This window comes from Malaclemys terrapin, chromosome 8 (assembly GCF_027887155.1).
Source record: "Malaclemys terrapin pileata isolate rMalTer1 chromosome 8, rMalTer1.hap1, whole genome shotgun sequence".
Lineage (NCBI taxonomy): Eukaryota > Metazoa > Chordata > Testudines > Emydidae > Malaclemys > Malaclemys terrapin.
Genome location: NC_071512.1, coordinates 46,604,730 through 46,623,464, shown reverse-complemented (window position 1 = coordinate 46,623,464; position 18,735 = coordinate 46,604,730). Strand labels below are relative to the sequence as shown.

At 45.5% G+C, this 18,735-nt stretch overlaps 1 protein-coding gene across 5 annotated transcripts in view; it reads left to right on the top strand.

Annotated features, from left to right (window-relative positions):
- The window catches only part of DNM3 (dynamin 3), a 318,627-nt gene that overhangs the window by 56,340 nt on the left and 243,552 nt on the right, over positions 1 to 18,735 (top strand). For all 5 annotated transcript variants that reach the window (XM_054037812.1, XM_054037811.1, XM_054037814.1 and 2 more), the window contains 4 exons: positions 9,427 to 9,576; positions 15,675 to 15,878; positions 17,499 to 17,597; positions 18,541 to 18,701. In XM_054037812.1, coding sequence (XP_053893787.1) covers positions 9,427 to 9,576; positions 15,675 to 15,878; positions 17,499 to 17,597; positions 18,541 to 18,701 — 614 coding nt within the window. The remainder of the gene's footprint in view (positions 1 to 9,426; positions 9,577 to 15,674; positions 15,879 to 17,498; positions 17,598 to 18,540; positions 18,702 to 18,735) is intronic.

Sequence of the window (18,735 nt, the reverse complement as noted above, 5' to 3'; positions counted from 1 at the left end):
TGGGAGTCTCTGGCACTTGTTGGACAGCTGGGGAGAGGGATGCTGATTGGTCAGCATTCCCCAGCTCCTGGGATTTAGCCCTGCACAGGGGCCTTGTGGAACCATTTATGCTCCATTCCAGCAGAGGAACGGTTACTCACCAACTTGCTGCAGCAGCAGTTGTCGTCCTCCTCCTCCAGGATGCAAAGGAAGATGGGTGAGGTTGGGGTGGGGGGAGGGTCCTCCATGTGTCGTCAGGTGGCATTCCTAACGAAACACAGGCAGGAGACAGGACAGCTTATGCGGGATCAGATTACCCACTCAGGAATCATCTGACTAAAGGGGTTAAAGAAAAGATTTGGAAAGGAGAATGTTTGGATTTATTGACTTTGGGGAAGAGCAAGCTGAGGAAGGAGACAAAAAGCACAAATGAGGAAGGACAAACCCTGCAGACTGAAGGTGCCTCAAACTCTTGAGAACTGGTGCACAGCCTTTCGCATTTATGCCTGTTCAATTTGTGACAGGAGCCCCAAGAGGTGAATTTCCTTGTTTAAGTAGCAGGACTTAATAGAGAGGGCTCATGCCACATATGTGGGAGTGGCATGGGTAAGGTATGACAGAGAATTTAGGCAGAAGAGCCTGATTTACCCTGAGGTAAAATAGATAGGACCTTTGGCTGGAGTGTGATTCTTTATGGCACCGCCAAGCTGGCATTCACGGACAGTGGGTTGCCAGTGCTGAAACCTCAGCTTCAAAATGCAGATGTAAAATCCCATGTGCGCTTTGCATTTTAATAATGGGAAATGTTTAAATTCCCAAGGCAGGTACAAGCACTGCTGTAGGAGGTCCAGGGATCAGCATAGTGCACTCTCCTATTATGAGGGGAAAGGTGGTTCCAACAAGGCAGTAGGAAAGGGGTTCTTGCAAGGTCCCAGTGCTTCAGGAGATGCTACGGGGGAGGCAATAACCATGGAAAAGGCTCCTCCAGTTAAGATATGGGTGTAATGGAACTTGTTGTGGGACTGTTGCTGGCACAGAGGGCCCGAGGGGGCAACAGCGGGGTTCGTTGCCTGGTGTGCTTCGCGCCAATGAACACACCAGGGTGGAGAAGCAGACAAAGTTTATTCAAGAGCTCTGAATAGGCACTAGGAGACCAGCATGTCTCAAATTAAGCATACCAACATAAGCAGTTTTTTTTTTATACTTTCCTTTTTTTCCCCTTTTTCTCCTACTGCCCCCCCTTCTTCCTTTCCCCCTCCCTCCTTTTACAGCAGTTACATTTAAGCAGTTAAGTCATCTTGGTGGCTATAAGTCTAGCTTGTTAATAACTCTTCTTTGAACCGTTATTTTGTCCTTTTCCCTTTGATCTGTTATCTTGCCTTTCAGCCAGAAGCATGCAGGCCTTATTACTACCACTTCCCAGCTGCTGGCCTGTGAGGTTAGTAAAGGTTAACATGCCAGGGGCTTTGGTTCACTTTGGCCTAGTGCGGGGGGGCTTCATCGACTCTCGTGGTCTTCCAACCCCCGAGTTACCTAGGGTGATGCCTAGTGACACCAACAGGACTAACCTAGGAAAACAGGTGCTGCTGATCTATGGAATGGATTTTCAGCAGGTTTTTGAATCCCTTATAAAGGCATGAGGTGCCCGTCCTGGGCAGAGAACTTGAAGTCTGTTGGAGGCTTTGAGCATATATGTGGTCATCTTTGCTCTTACAAGTTGGCAGCAGGGAGAGTGGCAGGTGAGACCCATTCTGGTGTATTCCAATGCCAGATTTCTTTCTCCCCTGAGTGTGGCACTAAAGAAGGTGAAGGGAGAACAAAGGCTGATCCATCACCTGTCTGACCCAGGGGGCTCATTGGTAAAAGACCATATTGATCCCCAGCTGTGTTCAGTGAGATATTCGTCATGTGACGCTGGAGTAGCCATGGTTAGGGAGTGTGGCTCTGGGATGCTGTTGGAAAATAATGCATCAATGCTGCATTCCAGTTGCTTCCAGTGTATCCCAGGGACTTTAACCTGCTTGGGTTTCAGTTTGAAGGCCAGTACTGTTTTGATAAAGCCATGCCCATGGGGTGCTCGGTGTTGTGTGCTGCTTTTGAAAGATTCAGCTCCAGGCTGGAGTGCGGCAGTTGTGTGTGAGACTGGTCTGCCTCACGCAGTGCACTATCCCAAAGATTTCTGATTTGCAGGAGGATTATGGACAGGCAACAGTGAGCACATGCTTCAGGCATTTCAGAACCTAGCCAAGAACCTTGAGGTCCCCTCTGCCAAGGAAAAAACAAAGGGCCCTACCCAAAGTGTAATGTACCTGGGCATCGAACTGGACACAGTTTGGGTGTCTCTAGGTTCCCTACAAACAAGTTAGAATCAATTAGGGCACTGATATGGGCTCTCAAAGGAGCAAAGACAATTACTCTGAGGGAACTACAGGTGGTCCTGGGGCTCCTAAACTTTGCACGCTGGTTGGTGGCTCCGAGTTGGGCATTTTGTGCCCGTCTGGTGTTGGCCTCCTTTGGAGTGCAAAAACCCCATCACTTGACCAGAACGACAAGCAGAATGAAAGAAGACTTAGAAGTATGGGAAATATTCCTGGAAGAGTTTAAGGGGGTTTCAATATGGCAGTCGGCCTTGTGGCTCAAAACTGAGCTGCAGGTAGTCGGATGCCTCAGGAGGCATAGGTTTTGGGGATTACTTTCAAGGAGATTAGCGTGCACAGAGGTGGCCAGAAACCTCTGTGGTGCAGGATATTAAAGGGGATATCCCCTTCCTTGAGTTTTTTCCTATACTGGTGGCAGTCACTATTTGAGGAGCAAACTTTCAGAACAAAAAAAAGTTGGTTTCTGGTGTGACAACCAGTCTGTGGCCCATATTGTAAATGGACAGTTGGCTAAGCCTGCTCGGGTAATGAGGCTGGTGAGGGCCTTTGTTTTACACTTCTTGCGGCTTAACACCCTTTTCCTGTGCAGTGCATGCCCCGGGAGTGGAAAATGGTGTTACAAACGCTCTGTCTTGATTTCAGAACGACAGATTCCATGAATTCGTCCCACTGGCCAGCAAGGATCCATGGGCAATGACTCAACAACTCTGGGCTCAAGACAGCTGTGGGACTAGTAGAGGATTCTGTTGATTGGTGCCCAGCCTTACAGAGTTCAGAGAGTTTAGGCACAGGAAGGGCTTCACCATGGGTGGCCTATACCTACACACCAGGTGGTGTGATATGTAGTGTCTTTGATCCACTGTGCTTTGGCTCCCTCTGCTATCTCTGGCCAGCTAATGGGCCTGTCCTAGAGGAGGAGCTTGGTGGGTTTCCCAGACCCATGTGGGCATTTCATAGTGCAGGAACTCTTAGAAGGGTGGTCCAGGAGGGCCGTGTGCCAAGAGGATGATAGGTTACCCGTAACATTGGAAACCCTAACAGGATTCCAACAGGCTGTCACAGAGTCACCGGGACGATGTTCTGGAACTACTCCATATGAAGCCAGTCAGGACTCTGAGGGAGCATGAGTCATCCTTGTGTTCTTCTCCTTGTTCCGCTGCATCCATTGAAGAGGGGCATGGTCGATCACGAGGACAAATCTGTGCCCGAGCAGGTAGTAGCGCAATGTTTCCATGGCCCATTTTACAGCGAGGCATTATCTCTCCACCACTGCATATTTTTGTTCCCTTGGAAGGAGTTTCTGACTGAGGTATAGAACTGGGTGTTCCTCCTCCCCGACCATCTGTGATAGAACAGCCCCCAACCCTACTTCCGATGCATCTGTCTGCAGGATAAACTCCTTGGTGAAATTAGGGGCTATCAGTACGGGGTTACTGCAGAGGGCAGTCTGTAGGTCTGTGAATGCTTCCTCTGCTGCGTCAGACCATCTCACCAGATCAGGTCCATGGGCTTTCACTAGGTCTGTCAGGGGGCTTGCCCTTGTATCAAAGTGGGGGATAAATCGTTTGTAATACCCCACCACACCTAGGAATGCCTGGACTTGTTTCTTGCGACTTGGTCGGGGCCAATTTTGGATGGCCTCTAACTTCTTCACTTGGGGTTTTACCAGACCTTTTCCCACAATGTAGCCAAGATATTTGGCCTCTGTAAACCCTACAGTGCACTTGGCAGGGTTTGCTGTAAGGCCAGCTTGCCTGAAGGTATCGAGGACTGCCTCCATCTTCTCCAGGTGGGTTTCCCAGTCTGGGGTATGAATGACCACATCATCCAAGTAGGCAGCAGCATAACTGTTATGCAGGCATAATAGCTTGTCCATGAGGCACTGGAAGGTAGCTGGGGCCCCATGTAGTCCAAAAGGGAGGACAGTAAAAGAAAAGAAAAAGACCCTTTGGTGTAGAGAGCGCAGTCTTTTCTTTGCGTCTTCAAGGGGAATCTGCCAGTACCCCTTTGTTAAGTCTAGAGTAGTCAAGTACCGGGCATTACCCAGACGGTCCACTAGCTCATCTGTGCGAGGTATGGGGTACACATCGAACTGGGATACTTTGTTTAGTCGCCAAAAGTTGTTGCAAAATCTTGTGGTGCCATCAGATTTGGGCACCAGCACGATTGGGCTGGACTACTGACTGTGGGATTCTTTGATCATTTTTTTTTTACTTCTGTTTTTATTTCCTCCCTTTTTGCCGCTGGCACCCAATAGGGCCTCATTGTTACTCTGGCCCCAGGGTTCATGACGATGTGGTGATATGTCTCGGTTGCTCGACCCGGTTTTGTCGAGAACACATCTTGGTTCCGGAAGATCATCTCAGACACCTCATTCTTCTGGTCTGGTGTTAAATTGGGAGACACTCTCACCTGTTTGGAAGGCTTGTTTTCCTGGGTTAGGTCTTTTTGGACCGTTGTGCATGCCTCTTGTGCATGCCAGGGTTTCAGAAGGTTAACGTGATAAATCTGTTCTTGTTTTCTGCGTCCTGGCTGCCGCACCTTGTAGGTTACTTCCCCCATGGGTTCAACCACCTCCTAGGGCCCCTGCCATTGGGCCAGAAGCTTGCTTTCTGCCATGGTACCAACACCATAATCCGATCCCCTGGTTGGAACTGTTGCACTTTTGCCTGGCGATTGTAATGGGTTCGCTGGGCCTCCTCTGCCTTCTCCAAATGTTCCCATACAATAGGGGTAACCCGGGCTATCCGGTCTCGCATCTGTATTACATGCTCTATTATATTTCTTCCCCTCATTGGGTTCCTCTTCCCAGATCTCTTTGGCGATATCTAGTATGCCACGGGGGTGACGCCTGTATAATAACTCGAAGGGGGAAAACCCAGTTGAGGCCTGAGGTACCTCCCGGATAGCGAACATAAGGTAGGGTAGTAGGGTGTCCCAATCCTTCCCGTCCCAACTTACCACCTTCCTTATCATAGCCTTGAGGGTTCGGTTAAACCTTTCTACCAACCCATCAGTCTGCGGATGGTAGACCGAAGTTCTCAGGGTATGTATATGGAGCAGCGTACCGAGGTCCTTCATTAGCTTCGACATAAATGGGGTTCCTTGGTCAGTTAATATCTCCTTCGGTAGCCCCATTCGGGCAAAGATCCCCACCAGCTCTTTGGCTATAGTTTTAGAGGCCGTGTTCCGCAGGGGGACGGCTTCTGGGTAGCGAGTAGCATAGTCCAAAACAACAAGTATATATTGGCGGCCCCGAGCCGTCTTCTCCAGGGGTCCCACTAGGTCCATGGCTATTCGCTCAAAGGGGACCTCTATGATGGGAAGGGGTACTAAAGGTGCCCTCAAGTGGGGACGGGGACTGTGCAGCTGACACTCCGGGCAGGAGGCACAGTACCTCCGTACTTCTTCATGTACTCCAGGCCAGAAGAACCGTCGCAGGACTTGTGCCAGGGTCTTCTCTACTGCCAACTGCCCCCCAAAAAGATGACTATGAGCAAAACTTAATACAGCGTTCTGGTGTTTTTGAGGTACTAGGATCTGCTGTACCTTCTGCCCCTGTACTGGTGCAACCCGGTATAAGAGATCCTTCTTCATTATGAAGTAGGGTCCTGGTCCCTGGGTTTTCCCTTCCATGGGGACCCCATCTATTTCAGTCACCTCCTTCCTAATGTTGTCATACCTTGGGTCTTCTGCCTGGTCCCGTCCAAAATTTCCTCTCCTGGGGCTAATCTGCCCAAGATCTAGGGGCCCAGTCTCTGTTGCCTCTACTGGTACAGAAGCATTAGGGTGGGGGTCAGACTCAGGTGTTTCTCCCTCCTGCGTGGCCTCCTTTTCAGCTGCGCGGGTCCGCCTACCTACAAGAGCGACCCTCTAGCTTTGGGTCAGTATTCAGGTTCCCAAGGCCTTAGCTGCCTTTTTTGTCTTTCTACCCTGTCTGGGAGTGGAGAACAAATCTGGGGATATTTCAGAGAAGATTGGGGGTTGACAGTCTGCTGTGGATGCCTCACCAATTTTAGGGTCCCCATCTTTCTCCAATCCCCCTACTGGGAGTAAGTTTCGAAACCCTGGGAAGTCCCTCCCTATGAGCACCGGGTATGGGAGTTTAGGGACTACACCTGCTGCTACCTCAGTAGTGTTCCCTTGGATCTCGATTTTTACTGGGATGGTGGGGTAGTAACTAACTGTCCCATGGACACATGTTATCCCCGTACGTTTAGCCTGCAGCAGCTGACTACGTTTCATGAGCTTCCCTGAGATAAGCGTGATAGCACTCCCCGAATCAACCAGTGCCGTGGTCCCTACCCCATTTAGTTTCACTGGTCTGGTATACATATGTAGGGTTAGTGAGACCCCCACAAGGTGGATTAGGGAGCATGGATCTGCCCAGTTCCCCAGGTTACTTTGCATAGGCTCCTCAGCATTGGGACACTGTGCAGCTATGTGTCCCCACTCCCCGCAGGCATAACATCTGTATGGAGCCCTAGGTGTTCCCCGGTCTCTTGGTTTGGGCAGTCTAACATCACGATCCTCATCTCCCTCAGTGCTGTGACTCTTTGTGGCCTCTGATGGGCCTTCAGCCTCTCTCTTTTTCCACCTGGGCCCTCCTGGTGGCCCAGTCACCTGAACTTTAGGGCTTGGTGCTGCTAGTTTAACCCGGGGTGCCTCTTCCTTAATTGGTCGGGTCAGCTCCCTTGCTGTCCTTCACCTCCCTACCAGGGCGACAACCTCGTCATAGGTAGAGGGTTCGTTCTGGCTTACCCAGGCACGAAGGTCTGGTGGTAGTCCCCTCATGTATTGGTCAATGACCAGAACCGCTAGTATCTCTTCTGGACTCCGGGACTCTGTTTGCAACCACTTTCGTGTGAGAGGGATGAGGTCATACAATTGGGACTACGGGGTTTTGTCTTCCTGGTACCTCCAACCGTGATACTGCTGGGCCCGCACTGCTGTCGTTACCCCAGATCTGGCCAGGATCTCTGCTTTCAGCTGGGGGTAGTCTGCCGCAGCCTCTTCAGGCCTCCCCACACAGGAATGGGGCAAGGATGCCAGACCACTGATCTCGAGGCCAGGCTTCCCGCAGGGCTGTCCTCTCAAAGGCCAGAAGGTATGTCTCTACATCATCCTCCCATGTCATTTTCTGCAGCCAGTGGCTGGCCCATATGAGCCGCGTCCCATCATGGCCATGATTCAGCTCTGTAAGGGACTTTACCTGGTTTACCAGTTCCCGCAACATAGCTCGGTATTGAGCAGCCTGGTCCATCAGCAGGCGATTAGTCTCTTGCTGCAGCCGCACTGCCTCCTGTTGGGCCGCCGTAGCGGACATAGGTAGCCTCCTGCTGGGCCGCCGTAGCTTGTATCAGTGCCCGCACTGTCATCCATTGTGGTGAGAAAAAAAAAAACAAAAAACCTCCCCCTTTTTTAAAAAAAAATCACCCTCTTTCTTCCACCGGGCTGTGCACCCGAAGATCTCACTTCTGACACCAGTGTGACAAAGTTCCTCCTCTATCTTGGTGCGTCCTGCGCCTATTAGCGGATTTTCTTGCCTCAGAGATTCACCATGTGGGTTGGGGAACAGCCCAGAGACCTTCCCCTCTGGAAGAACCCACAGTCCAGGTCAATTGGGTGGTTTGGGGGGAACCCGGGCCCACCCTCTACTCCAGGTTCCAGCCCAGAGCCCTGTGGACTGCAGCTGTCTATAGTGCCTCCTGTAACAGCTGCATGATAGCTACAACTCTCTGGGCTTCTTTCCCATGGCCTCCTCCAAACACCTTCCTTATTCTCACCACAGGACCTTCCTCCTGGTGTCTGATAACACTTGTGCTCCTCAGTCCTCCAGCAGCACACCCTAACCCTCTCACTCTCAGCTCCTTGTGCCTCTTGCTCCCAGCTCCTCACACTCACACCACAAACTGAAGTGAGCTCCTTTTAAAACCCAGGTGTCCTAATTAGCCTGCCTGCCTTAACTGGTTCTAGAAGGTTCCTGATTACTCTAGTGCAGCCCCTGCTCTTGTCACTCAGGGAACAGAAAACTACTCATCCAGTGACCAGTATATTTGCCCTCTACCAGACTCCTGTACCCCACTGGGGTCTGTCACATAACTTACTTTCATCCTTAAAGAGCAGCCCTCCATTTTTTGGGACCAAATACTTTACAAGCTTGAAGAATTTACAAATCTGATTGATCAGCTGTGATACCATATGAAATAAATCCACTTGTTCTTGTACAGCCAGTTCTAAAAAAGAATGGAAGTTATATTGGAGTTATTTAAATTGTCAAAGGCAAACCAGAAGGTTTTAGCTAGATGATCAACAAACAAAAAAATTTGCTGTGGAATTATGTTGCAGCATTTTTATACACCCTAAATTAGGGAATTAATTTCATTTTCCCCTATCTTAGGGATAGTGGGGTTCTTGGATCTCCCTCCCAGCCCCCCAACATACACACTTTTTCAAATCAGAGGGATTACAAAAGTTTAGGGGGAAGAGGTTTTTTTTCTTTTGTTTTTCAGTCAGTTAACTATTACTATTGATGCAAAAAAAAATTTGTTTAATTTCTTTGTACAGCTGAGCCAATAACATTTATTAGTGAGAAAATGACTTAGGGAAGATTCAAGAAACAGACTTTAGTACTGATTCATGTTGCGTTCCAGTAATCATAGTTCTCAATCCAGCTACTGTAGTCTCAATTGCTCTGTATTTGAGTCCCTAGCAAGTTTTTTTATTTTTTCACAATCTGCTCCTTATTCTGTTAATTTAAATTATATTTAGTCAATCCCTTCTTTATGCTGTTATTCCAGAATATCAGGTGCCAAAGATAAAAGTAACGAATTGCATCCAGTAAACCTTTTTGTTTGTTTGCTTTTTAAGCAAACCTTTCCATTCTGGGCTATTTTCATCTGTAGGAACCCTGCCTACACTGTTTGATCACCCACCTAACTTTTTTCCTGTGATCCTCAATGACTTCAACATGCTTTTCTAGAAAACTGTCTAGAGAACACAAAGGATGTGTCTTGTAATCTTCGAAATCTTTTGTGATATGTAAAGAGGCTATTGATGTTTGTTACAGAATATGCTGAGTTCCTACACTGCAAAGGGAGGAAGTTTACAGATTTTGATGAAGTTCGTCAAGAAATTGAAGCAGAAACAGACAGAGTGACCGGACTGAATAAAGGCATTTCTTCAATTCCTATTAATTTAAGAGTGTATTCCCCACATGGTAGGTAAAGTCATTCTACTCTGTATTCATGTAACTAATATTATATATTCTGTTTGTTCTCATTGCTTGACCAAAAAATTCCAGAGAGAGACTATTGCTAAAATTGACTTTGAATGAAAGTTTTGAGGGTGTATAATTCATGTAACAGTATGTGTTCTGAAAAGGCTTCCTTTTGTTAGATTACTCCCTTTCCTGAACTTTCAACCCTGTCTATGCGAGGAAAGTGACGTATTGTAGACAATGGATTGTCATCAACTGGCATAGAAAACGGTTAACAGTGCAGAGAGGACTAAACCATTTTAATACTCATTGAAGAAAACTGGACTTCAGATGATCATCATATGCAACCCAGTTTTCAGACAGGCTAATTTGGACATGAAGCCATACCCACAGACGCACTGAAGTTTCCACTATAGCATGAAAGCTACATCCTGTAATGGTATTACAAACTGCATGAGGTAGACACGTATCCTAAGGCAATACACAGATAAGTTTTTATAAAAGTTTTGAGTAATCTGATTAAACTGCTTCAGTTTCAGCTAATTCTTAATTTGTTAGATATCACATGTTTAGATATACTAGAATATAAGGAGTTTATGAAAGCTGACAACTCTGCCTATGTTGCTTTTGGGATATGCATCCCTGCTTTGGTATTTCAGAATAACTAGTGAAAAAATATTGTTGTATTTCTTCTCCATTAACCTAGATAGGTCAGTTCTATATGAGATGATGAAGTGCAAAATTGAGTCTGCATTTTTAAAATAATAATCATATGATCTCCAGATAAACTCTCACCTACCTTTTAACAGAATTTTGTATTTTTTAACTTTTTGATCTGGAGATCCCGAAGCACTTTTGTAAATGTTAAGTATTTAGCTCCATTATAAATTTGTAGTTGTTGAAAATGTCACTTGGATGTCCCAAGACAATGCCTTTGATCTACTCAAGTTTTGATAAACTTAGGCATCGTAGGAACTTGTTGTTACAGCAGATACTGCTCTTGTTTTAATATTCTCATCAGTGGGGGTGTGTCAAGCTGCTCTATGTGGCATGGTTGCCACCAATATAGACCATATAGCATTAACTTCTCATGTGTCGGGTAGCTGGCAACCAATCGGGAGAAAATATGATTCCCCAGTTGTTTTCTCTTTTGCACATTAAAACAACGTATGCTGTTTGCTGAGGTGCCATTTTTTCTGTCTTCATCAATCCATATCATCTTGATCATGAACTGAAGAGCAAAATAATAGAAGTAGGGGAGGATAAGAAGAAGGTGCTTTATCTATAATCTATCTTTTCAGTCTTCCATAGTGGGTTCGTTCTGTACTTGTGGCCCTGGACCTTGCTTCAGTCTTGTGTGGGACTGCCATAGCCTGTGGGAGCCAGGCTCAACTGCGTGACCATGATTCATAGCTCCCCAGTGGAACAAGCTGATTCTTTGGATATCTAGAAGAGCAATCTGAGCAAGAAGAAAGTTGGCTGTTACCACCCAAGGAACAGATCTTGGAGTCACTGTGGATAGTTCTTTGAAAACTTCTGCTAAATGCACTGCAGCAGTCAAGTAGGCTAACAGTATTCTAGAAAGTGTTAGGAAATGGATAGAAAATAGGATCGAGAATATCATAGTGCCACTATATAAATACATGGTATGCCTAGGCCTTGAATATTGTGTCCAATTCTGGTAGTCCAATCTCAAAAAGGATATAGTGGAACTGGAAAAGGTTCAGAGAAGGGAAACAAAGATGATCATAGATGTGGAACAGCTTCCATATAAGGAGGGACTACAAAGGTTAGGGCTGTTCATCTTAGAAAAGAGACAACTTGGATTCACTAAGGGCAAGTCATGCCTGACCAACCTGATTGCCTTCTATGATGAGATAACTGGCTCTGTGGATATGGGGAAAAGCAGTGGACGTGATATATCTTGACTTTAGCAAAGCTTTTGATATGGTCTCCCACAGTATTCTGCCAGCAAGTTAAAGTATGGATTGGATGAATGGACTATAAGGTGGATAGAAAGCTGGCTAGATTGTCGGGCTCAACGGGTAGTGATCAATGGCTCGATGTCTAGTTGGCAGCTGGTATCAAGCGGAGTGCCCCAAGGGTTGGTCCTGGGGCTGGTTTTGTTCAACATCTTTATTAATGATCTGGAGGATGGGATAGATTGCACCCTCAGCAAGTTCGCAGATTACACTAAACTGGGGGGAGAGGTAGATATTCTGGAGGGTAGGGATGGGGTCCAGAGTAACCTAGATAAATTGGAGGATTGGGCCAAAGGGAATCTGATGAGGTTCAACAAGGACAAGTGCAGAGTCCTGTACTTAGGATGGAAGAATCCCATGCACTGCTACAGGCTGGGGACTGACTGGCTAAGCAACAGTTGTGTAGAAAAGGACCTGAGGATTACAGTGGATGAGAAGCTGGATATGAGTCAGCAGTGTGCGCTTGTTGCCAAGAAGGCTAACGGCATATTGGGCTGCATTAGTAGGAGCATTGCCAGCAGATCAAGGGAAGTGATTATTCCCCTCTATTCGGCACTGGTGAGGCCACATCTGGAGTATTGCGTCAGTTTTGGTCCTCCCACTACAGAAAGGATGTGGACAAATTGGAGAGAGTCCAGCGGAGGGCAACAAAAATTATTAGGGGGCTGGGGCACATGACTTACGAGGAGAGGTTGAAGGAACTGGGCTTGTTTAGTCTGCAGAAGAGAAGAGTGAGGGGGGGATTTGATAGCAGCCTTCAACTACCTGAAGGGGGGTTCCAAAGGGGAAACTGTGAATAGAGAAGTGTTGTTTATTCTTTCATCCAATACAAAAACTGGGGGTCATTGAATGAAATTAATAGGCAGCAGGTTTAATACTCACAAGAGGAAGTAATTTTTCACACAGCTATCCTGTGCAACTCAATGTCATGGGATATCGTGATGGCCAAAAGTATAACTGGGTTAAAAAAAGAACTGGATAAGTACATGGAGGATAGATCAATCAATGGCTACTAGCCAAGATGATTAGGGATGCAACCCCATACTCTGGGTGACCCTAAACCTCTGACTACCAGAAGCAAGGAGTGGAAGACGGGTGGATTACTCTGTGATCACTCTGTAATCACCCTGTTCTGTATGCACCCCCTGAAACTCTGGTACATGCCTCTGTTGGGCAAGATGGACCCTAGTCTGACCCAGTATGGTATCTCTTGTGTTCCTATGGGATCTTCTGCCTGGAGTTTTGGTGTCTTTCCAATGGGGTAATCCAGTGGGCCAACTCTCCCATCCCCATTTTCTGGCTCCCAGCAGCTGGTGAGCTCACTGTCTCCAAGTTGATCCTATGGGAGGGGTGTGTAGTAGGATCCAAATATGAGTATGCCGTCTCTCTTTTTCTCTGCCACACACACATCTTCTCACTCTGATAATTTCCTGCCCCTGTGAGTGGTCAGATTAGCTATGACAGAATTCCAGCTCCTGCAAATATCGTGGCATTGATGCGTGCTCATCTGATTGGGTCACACTGCAGGGGTTTCTTAGCTGAACCTTTGGGGGGGGAGGCGGGACAGGAGAGGAATGTATTGGCCTTCCTTAGGGCACTCACACTTCTGTTCAAGTGGGCTGAGGAAAAACCCGGGATCTTTAAAAGCTCTGCTTGTTTCAGACTTACTCTTCCTTTAGGCATACTGATTAAGCAGGGCTAAAATACACCTGGGAGAATGGGAAATCACAAAAGTGTTTGAGTGACTCGCTTCCTAGACATGACTGTCAATAAATCTGTCCACTCCTATCTCTAATCACCTGCTTCACAGGTACGGATGTCTAAAAGTCTTGTTTTAAGGTCTTTTATTTTTGCAGTCTTCTGGATTTGGGAAACAGCCTCTGCCATCTCACCTCTGCTCCTAAAATGGGTAGTCATAAAGAAAAAGATAGACATGGATGCTTCTTGATCCTAACTGCCCAAATGTCTGAGAAATACTCTGCACTTCTCATACAGTTGTACGTGCATGTTGGTGTTGGTTAGTGCTTTTGCCATTTATGTGAAAAAGAAAGTGGAAGTTAGAGCCATGATGGGCAGCTGAGCCCACTGGATGGGGACAGGAAGTTCTGCCTTTCGCTATGTAAGGAATCGGCAGCCCTTAAAGCTCTTCAGTGATGGCTCATCCTGACTCATGCTGGAGGCACAAAATACAAGAGTATGAATCTATTACAACTTTTTACCTGTAAACTTTCTCAGTAATCTTTATCACAAGCTTTCTAAAGGAGAAAGCTTCCAAGTATTTCCTCTTCCACTAAGTCCAGTCCAGCCTCCAACTTGCTCCTCGGCCAGTTTCCTCATTGCTAAAACTTCAGAATCTTTCTACTAGAACAGTGGCCTCCATCTTGGGCCAGCCAAGGAGAAAATTCCATTGTAAGCTCTTTAGAGCCATCATCTGTTGTGCCATCAACACATTCCTTAAGCACCACTGCCTGGATCCCAACCCATCAGCCAGCAAAGCTTTCTATCAGTTGGTGCTTTGGTCAGTTCTGCCTCAGAAATCCAAGAGCTGCTTTTCTCAAGGAGAGTCAGTGTAAGCTTTTAGAGGCTAGGCTGGATCTTGTCTCCCTCCCCTCCCACCTTTGCTTGGCGCTCTGGTAGTTGCGGGGCACTGCTAGTTAGATTCGTGGTCTGTACCAGCGACAGACATCTCACAATAAAACAATTTTTTCATACCTGCTAAATGTTTTCTATTGTGGGACTCCTCCAGTATAAACACGTGCTCAGGATGCTCCAGCTGCGAAGGAACTCAGAAAAATAGCTAGAGCTTGGTGTACCATTTAGATTAGCCCTGGATTTTCAGTTTGGGAAGCTGGCAGCTGAGAAGCCTGCTTGGAGGATGATCAGATGAGGACTGTATGTGAAAATTCATCTTTCAGATGGACTGCCACCTGACTAATTGATAGGTAAGATGGGAATGTTCCATGGTCTCTATTGATATTGGCACACGATGGATAAATGGGAGAAAAACAAGTTTTACTTGCCCTAAAATCCTAATCAGTTGCACATATACAAAATGGAAAATGACTGCCTAGGAAGGAGTACTGCAGAAAGGGATCAGGCCCTGTGGGGGTCATACTGGATCACAAGTTAAATATGAGTGAACAGTGTAACACTGTTGCAAAAAAAGCAAACATCATTCTGGGATGTATTAGCAGGAATTTGTAAGCAAGACACAAGAAGTAATTCTTCCGATCTACTCCACACTGATTAGGCCTTAACTGGAGTATTGTGGCCAGTTCTGGGTGCCACCTTTCAGGAAAGATGTGGACAAATTCTGGAAAGTCCAGAGGAGAGAAATAAAAATGATTAAAGGTCTCAAAAACATGACCTATGAGGGAAGATTTGAAAAAAAAAATGGGGTTGTTTAGTTTGTAGAGGGGACATAACAGTTTTCAAGTACATAAAAGGTTGTTACAAGGAGGCGGGAGGAAAAATGTTCTTGTTAACCTCTGAAAATAGGACAAGAAGTAATGGGCTTAAATTGCGGCAAGGGTGGTTTAGGTTGGCCATTAGGAAAAATTTCCTAACTTTCAGGGTAGTTAAGCACTAGAATAAATTGCCTCAGGAGGTTGTGGAGTATCCATCATTGGAGATTTTTAGGAGCTGGTTAGACAAACACCTGTCAGGGATGGTCTAGATAATACTTAGTCCTGCCATGAGTGCGGGGGACTGGACTAGATGACCGCTTGAGGTCCCTTCCAGTCCTATGTGCCAACATGGGCACAACTCTTTGAAAATTCTGCCTTTAATGTTTAATTATGATCTTACAGATATATAATTGGAAGGTGATTATGCCAAACAATGTAATTTGTAGGTTGTGACAAGCAGTTCCAAACTGGAACAAAACCAGATTTCATAATGTTGAAATCTTCTGTGACATGGAATTGCCAATCTTGGCACAGCTCTAGTTGTGTGTGCTTATAAAATAATGTTCAAAAGCCTTTGAAAATTGATACATCTACAGTATTCGAATTATGGCTCCCCCCTAGAACTTCAGACTTGGATCATCTTTTTATTCTCTTTAGGTGTGTAAAGTGTTAACAACAAGCCTTTTGGTCTTATGCTCTTTCTCTTTAGTGCTAAGCCTGACCCTTGTTGATTTGCCTGGAATCACTAAAGTGCCAGTAGGGGATCAACCTCCAGATATAGAGCAACAGATCAGAAACATGATTATGCAGTTCATTTCTCGTGAAAACTGTCTGATTCTGGCGGTGACTCCAGCCAACACTGATCTTGCCAACTCAGATGCATTGAAGTTAGCTAAAGAAGTAGACCCTCAAGGTAAGTGTGAGTGGATGTAAACCTTTCCTGCTCTCAGATACCATTGATTAAAATATATCTTGTAGTTTACTGTGGTGAATCATGCATTTAACAGTGCAAGAAAACTCATTACTCATAACTAAAAATTTTGTACTGATTTCAACATCTGAAGAAGAATAGGAATTCTGCGCATGCAGCATAATTCAGTAAATTGTATTATCAACGGAAGTCTAAAAGTAACCAGTGTATGGTAATTTGAGTGAAGTATGAAATATACCTAATTGGAAATTCTTGTGACAGGGCCTCTGCCAGCCGAGGGGGTCTGTATTGCATCTTGTACCATGGGGCCTTGATGCTGATTGGGGTGCCTGGGTGCTACTGTACTATAAATGTTAGAAGGATGTTTGTTTTCTTGGCATGCCTTGCTTACTGATGTGACTATGTAATGAATCAACACATACAGCAGGAGTAAATGCAATTTGTCTTGGCAATGTAATAACACAGTGGTTCTCAACCAGGGGTACACATACCCCTGGGGGTACTCAGAGTTCAACAAGGGGGTACATCAACTCCTCTAGATATTTGCCTAGTTTTACAACAGGCTACATAAAAAACATTAGCGAAGTCAGTACAAACTAAAATTTCATACAGATAATGACTTGTTTATACTGCTCTATATACTACACACTGAAATGCAAGTACAATATTTATATTCCAATATATTTTAGAATTATATGGTAAAAATGAGAATGGAAGCAGTTTTTCAGTGCTGTGACACTTTTTTGTATTTTTATGTCTGTTTTTGTAAACAAGTAGTTTTTAAATGAGGTGAAACTTGGGGGTACACCAGAGAAATTAAACCCCTGAAAGGGATACAGTAGTCTGGAAGGTTGAGAGCCACTGTAATAACAATGTGCTGCCATCTGGTGGATTAGAATTCAAGAGTCTGACTTGGTAGAGCTGGGAGCATTCTGTATTACTGCAAGAGACCCCCACTCCCCACCAATTCAAAAGAAGTGCTGACAGGCTCAAGAGAGCCATGTTCATCTTTTGCCTGGTGGGGCTATGACTACATTACCTTGAGAGTGAGTAATGCAAATTTAAAAAACAAAAAAGTGGGTGTGGAGTCCAAGAGGGGCTTGATGGCCTAATGGGAAAGGCTCTGTTACCACAGTCGGAACTATAGTGCTAGCAGTCAGTGCTAGCATGCAAGCTCCCTGCCTCGCTATCTGGCACACCTTAACTGATTCCTGTACCTGGCTCTGCGTATGGTCAGTACACCCAAACCGACTTCTGCTATCTCATTTATCAGCTGTTGGCTCTGTGCATGTGGGTGGTGGATGGACACTGACTTGGCTCCCTGCTCCCACCCTGCCCCTGGGTCTGGAATGGACAGGTGGTTTTTTATTTTTTATTTTTTTTAATTAAAAAATAAATAAATAAAAATTAAAATGACAGATTAAAGATGCAGTTCTCTTGCATTAAACTCCATTGCAGAGCCATTGGAATAGTGAGAAAATACTCAGTTCTTCCCTACCAAGTAAACTCAGTACCAGAGAGTAGGGTTAAATTGATTGGTTTTCCTCATCATAAATGATATTTCACTATTTTGTGTGTGTGTGGGGGGGTTTGGTGATGCAGGCCTGAGAACCATTGGTGTAATCACAAAACTGGATTTGATGGATGAAGGAACTGATGCAACAGAGATTCTGGAGAACAAGTTGCTCCCTCTTCGTAGAGGTAAGAATATTAAACTCCCATGTACCAATTGCTTCTGTAGCAAAGTGGTGATGAGGAAGGTAGACATTTGGTAAATTAACAGAAGATTGGTTTTAATGGAGTGCTCGGTTAGAAAATCTCTGCGGCTGACCTTCAGATTACAGTAGAGATTGTGCTCATAGCCTTTATCATCCCGCTAAGCTGTGAAAAAATAAATGTAAGAGGAGATAGTGCCCAAAATACACAATGGAGGGGGGGGGAAATCAACTAAGACCTCAGAACAGGCTGGATGAGGTGTAATGAGAAATATGAGTGTAAGTTACCTGCAAATTTCCTTTTCTGTGACAATGTCTGTTGTTCCTTGCAATGTGTGGGAGTGCCTTGATGCAGTCTGGAAGCAGCCGCTGGATCTTTGATAATGTCATTGCAGTCTAAGCTCTGCCCCTTTCCAAAAGCTTTTCAGATGATCGTTTATAGAGCTAGAGAGACATGTTCATTTCCACCATTAAAATAATACAAAAGTACTATTGAAATCTAACCCAGTTTCACCAGGTAGATCAGTCCCCTTTTTTCTTTTCTCAACACCCCAGAAAACAAACCAGCCAGAGAGGGATCAGACCAGAAGACAGGAAAGTCAATATCAAGACCTCCTATTTTCTTATCCTGTTTGTTACCCTTCTGCTACATCCTCCTCTTATTCCTCTGTGGCGTGCAAGTCACACTTGTTTTGCACATCCCTTGGAATGCCAAATCAGTGCAAGTGATATTTTCTCCCCATTTAAACCTGCTTTCTGACCATCTTACCCCCAATATTTAACTTACACCACCATTTCAGTCATCACTGAATTTGAATTAGTGACTTCCATGGAAGGTGTGCCCACATACGCTAAGCCAAGCTAGCATGTACACTGCACTGTGAGGAATAACAGCATTGACTTACAGAGTTGTTTTGATCTCGTTTTAGGGTATATTGGAGTTGTAAACAGAAGTCAGAAAGACATTGATGGGAAGAAGGATATTAAGGCAGCCATGCTGGCAGAAAGGAAATTCTTCCTTTCCCATCCAGCTTACAGGCATATGGCAGACCGGATGGGAACACCATATCTGCAGAAAGTTCTAAATCAGGTACAAGCAAATGTGAAAAAGTGTGTGTGTGTGT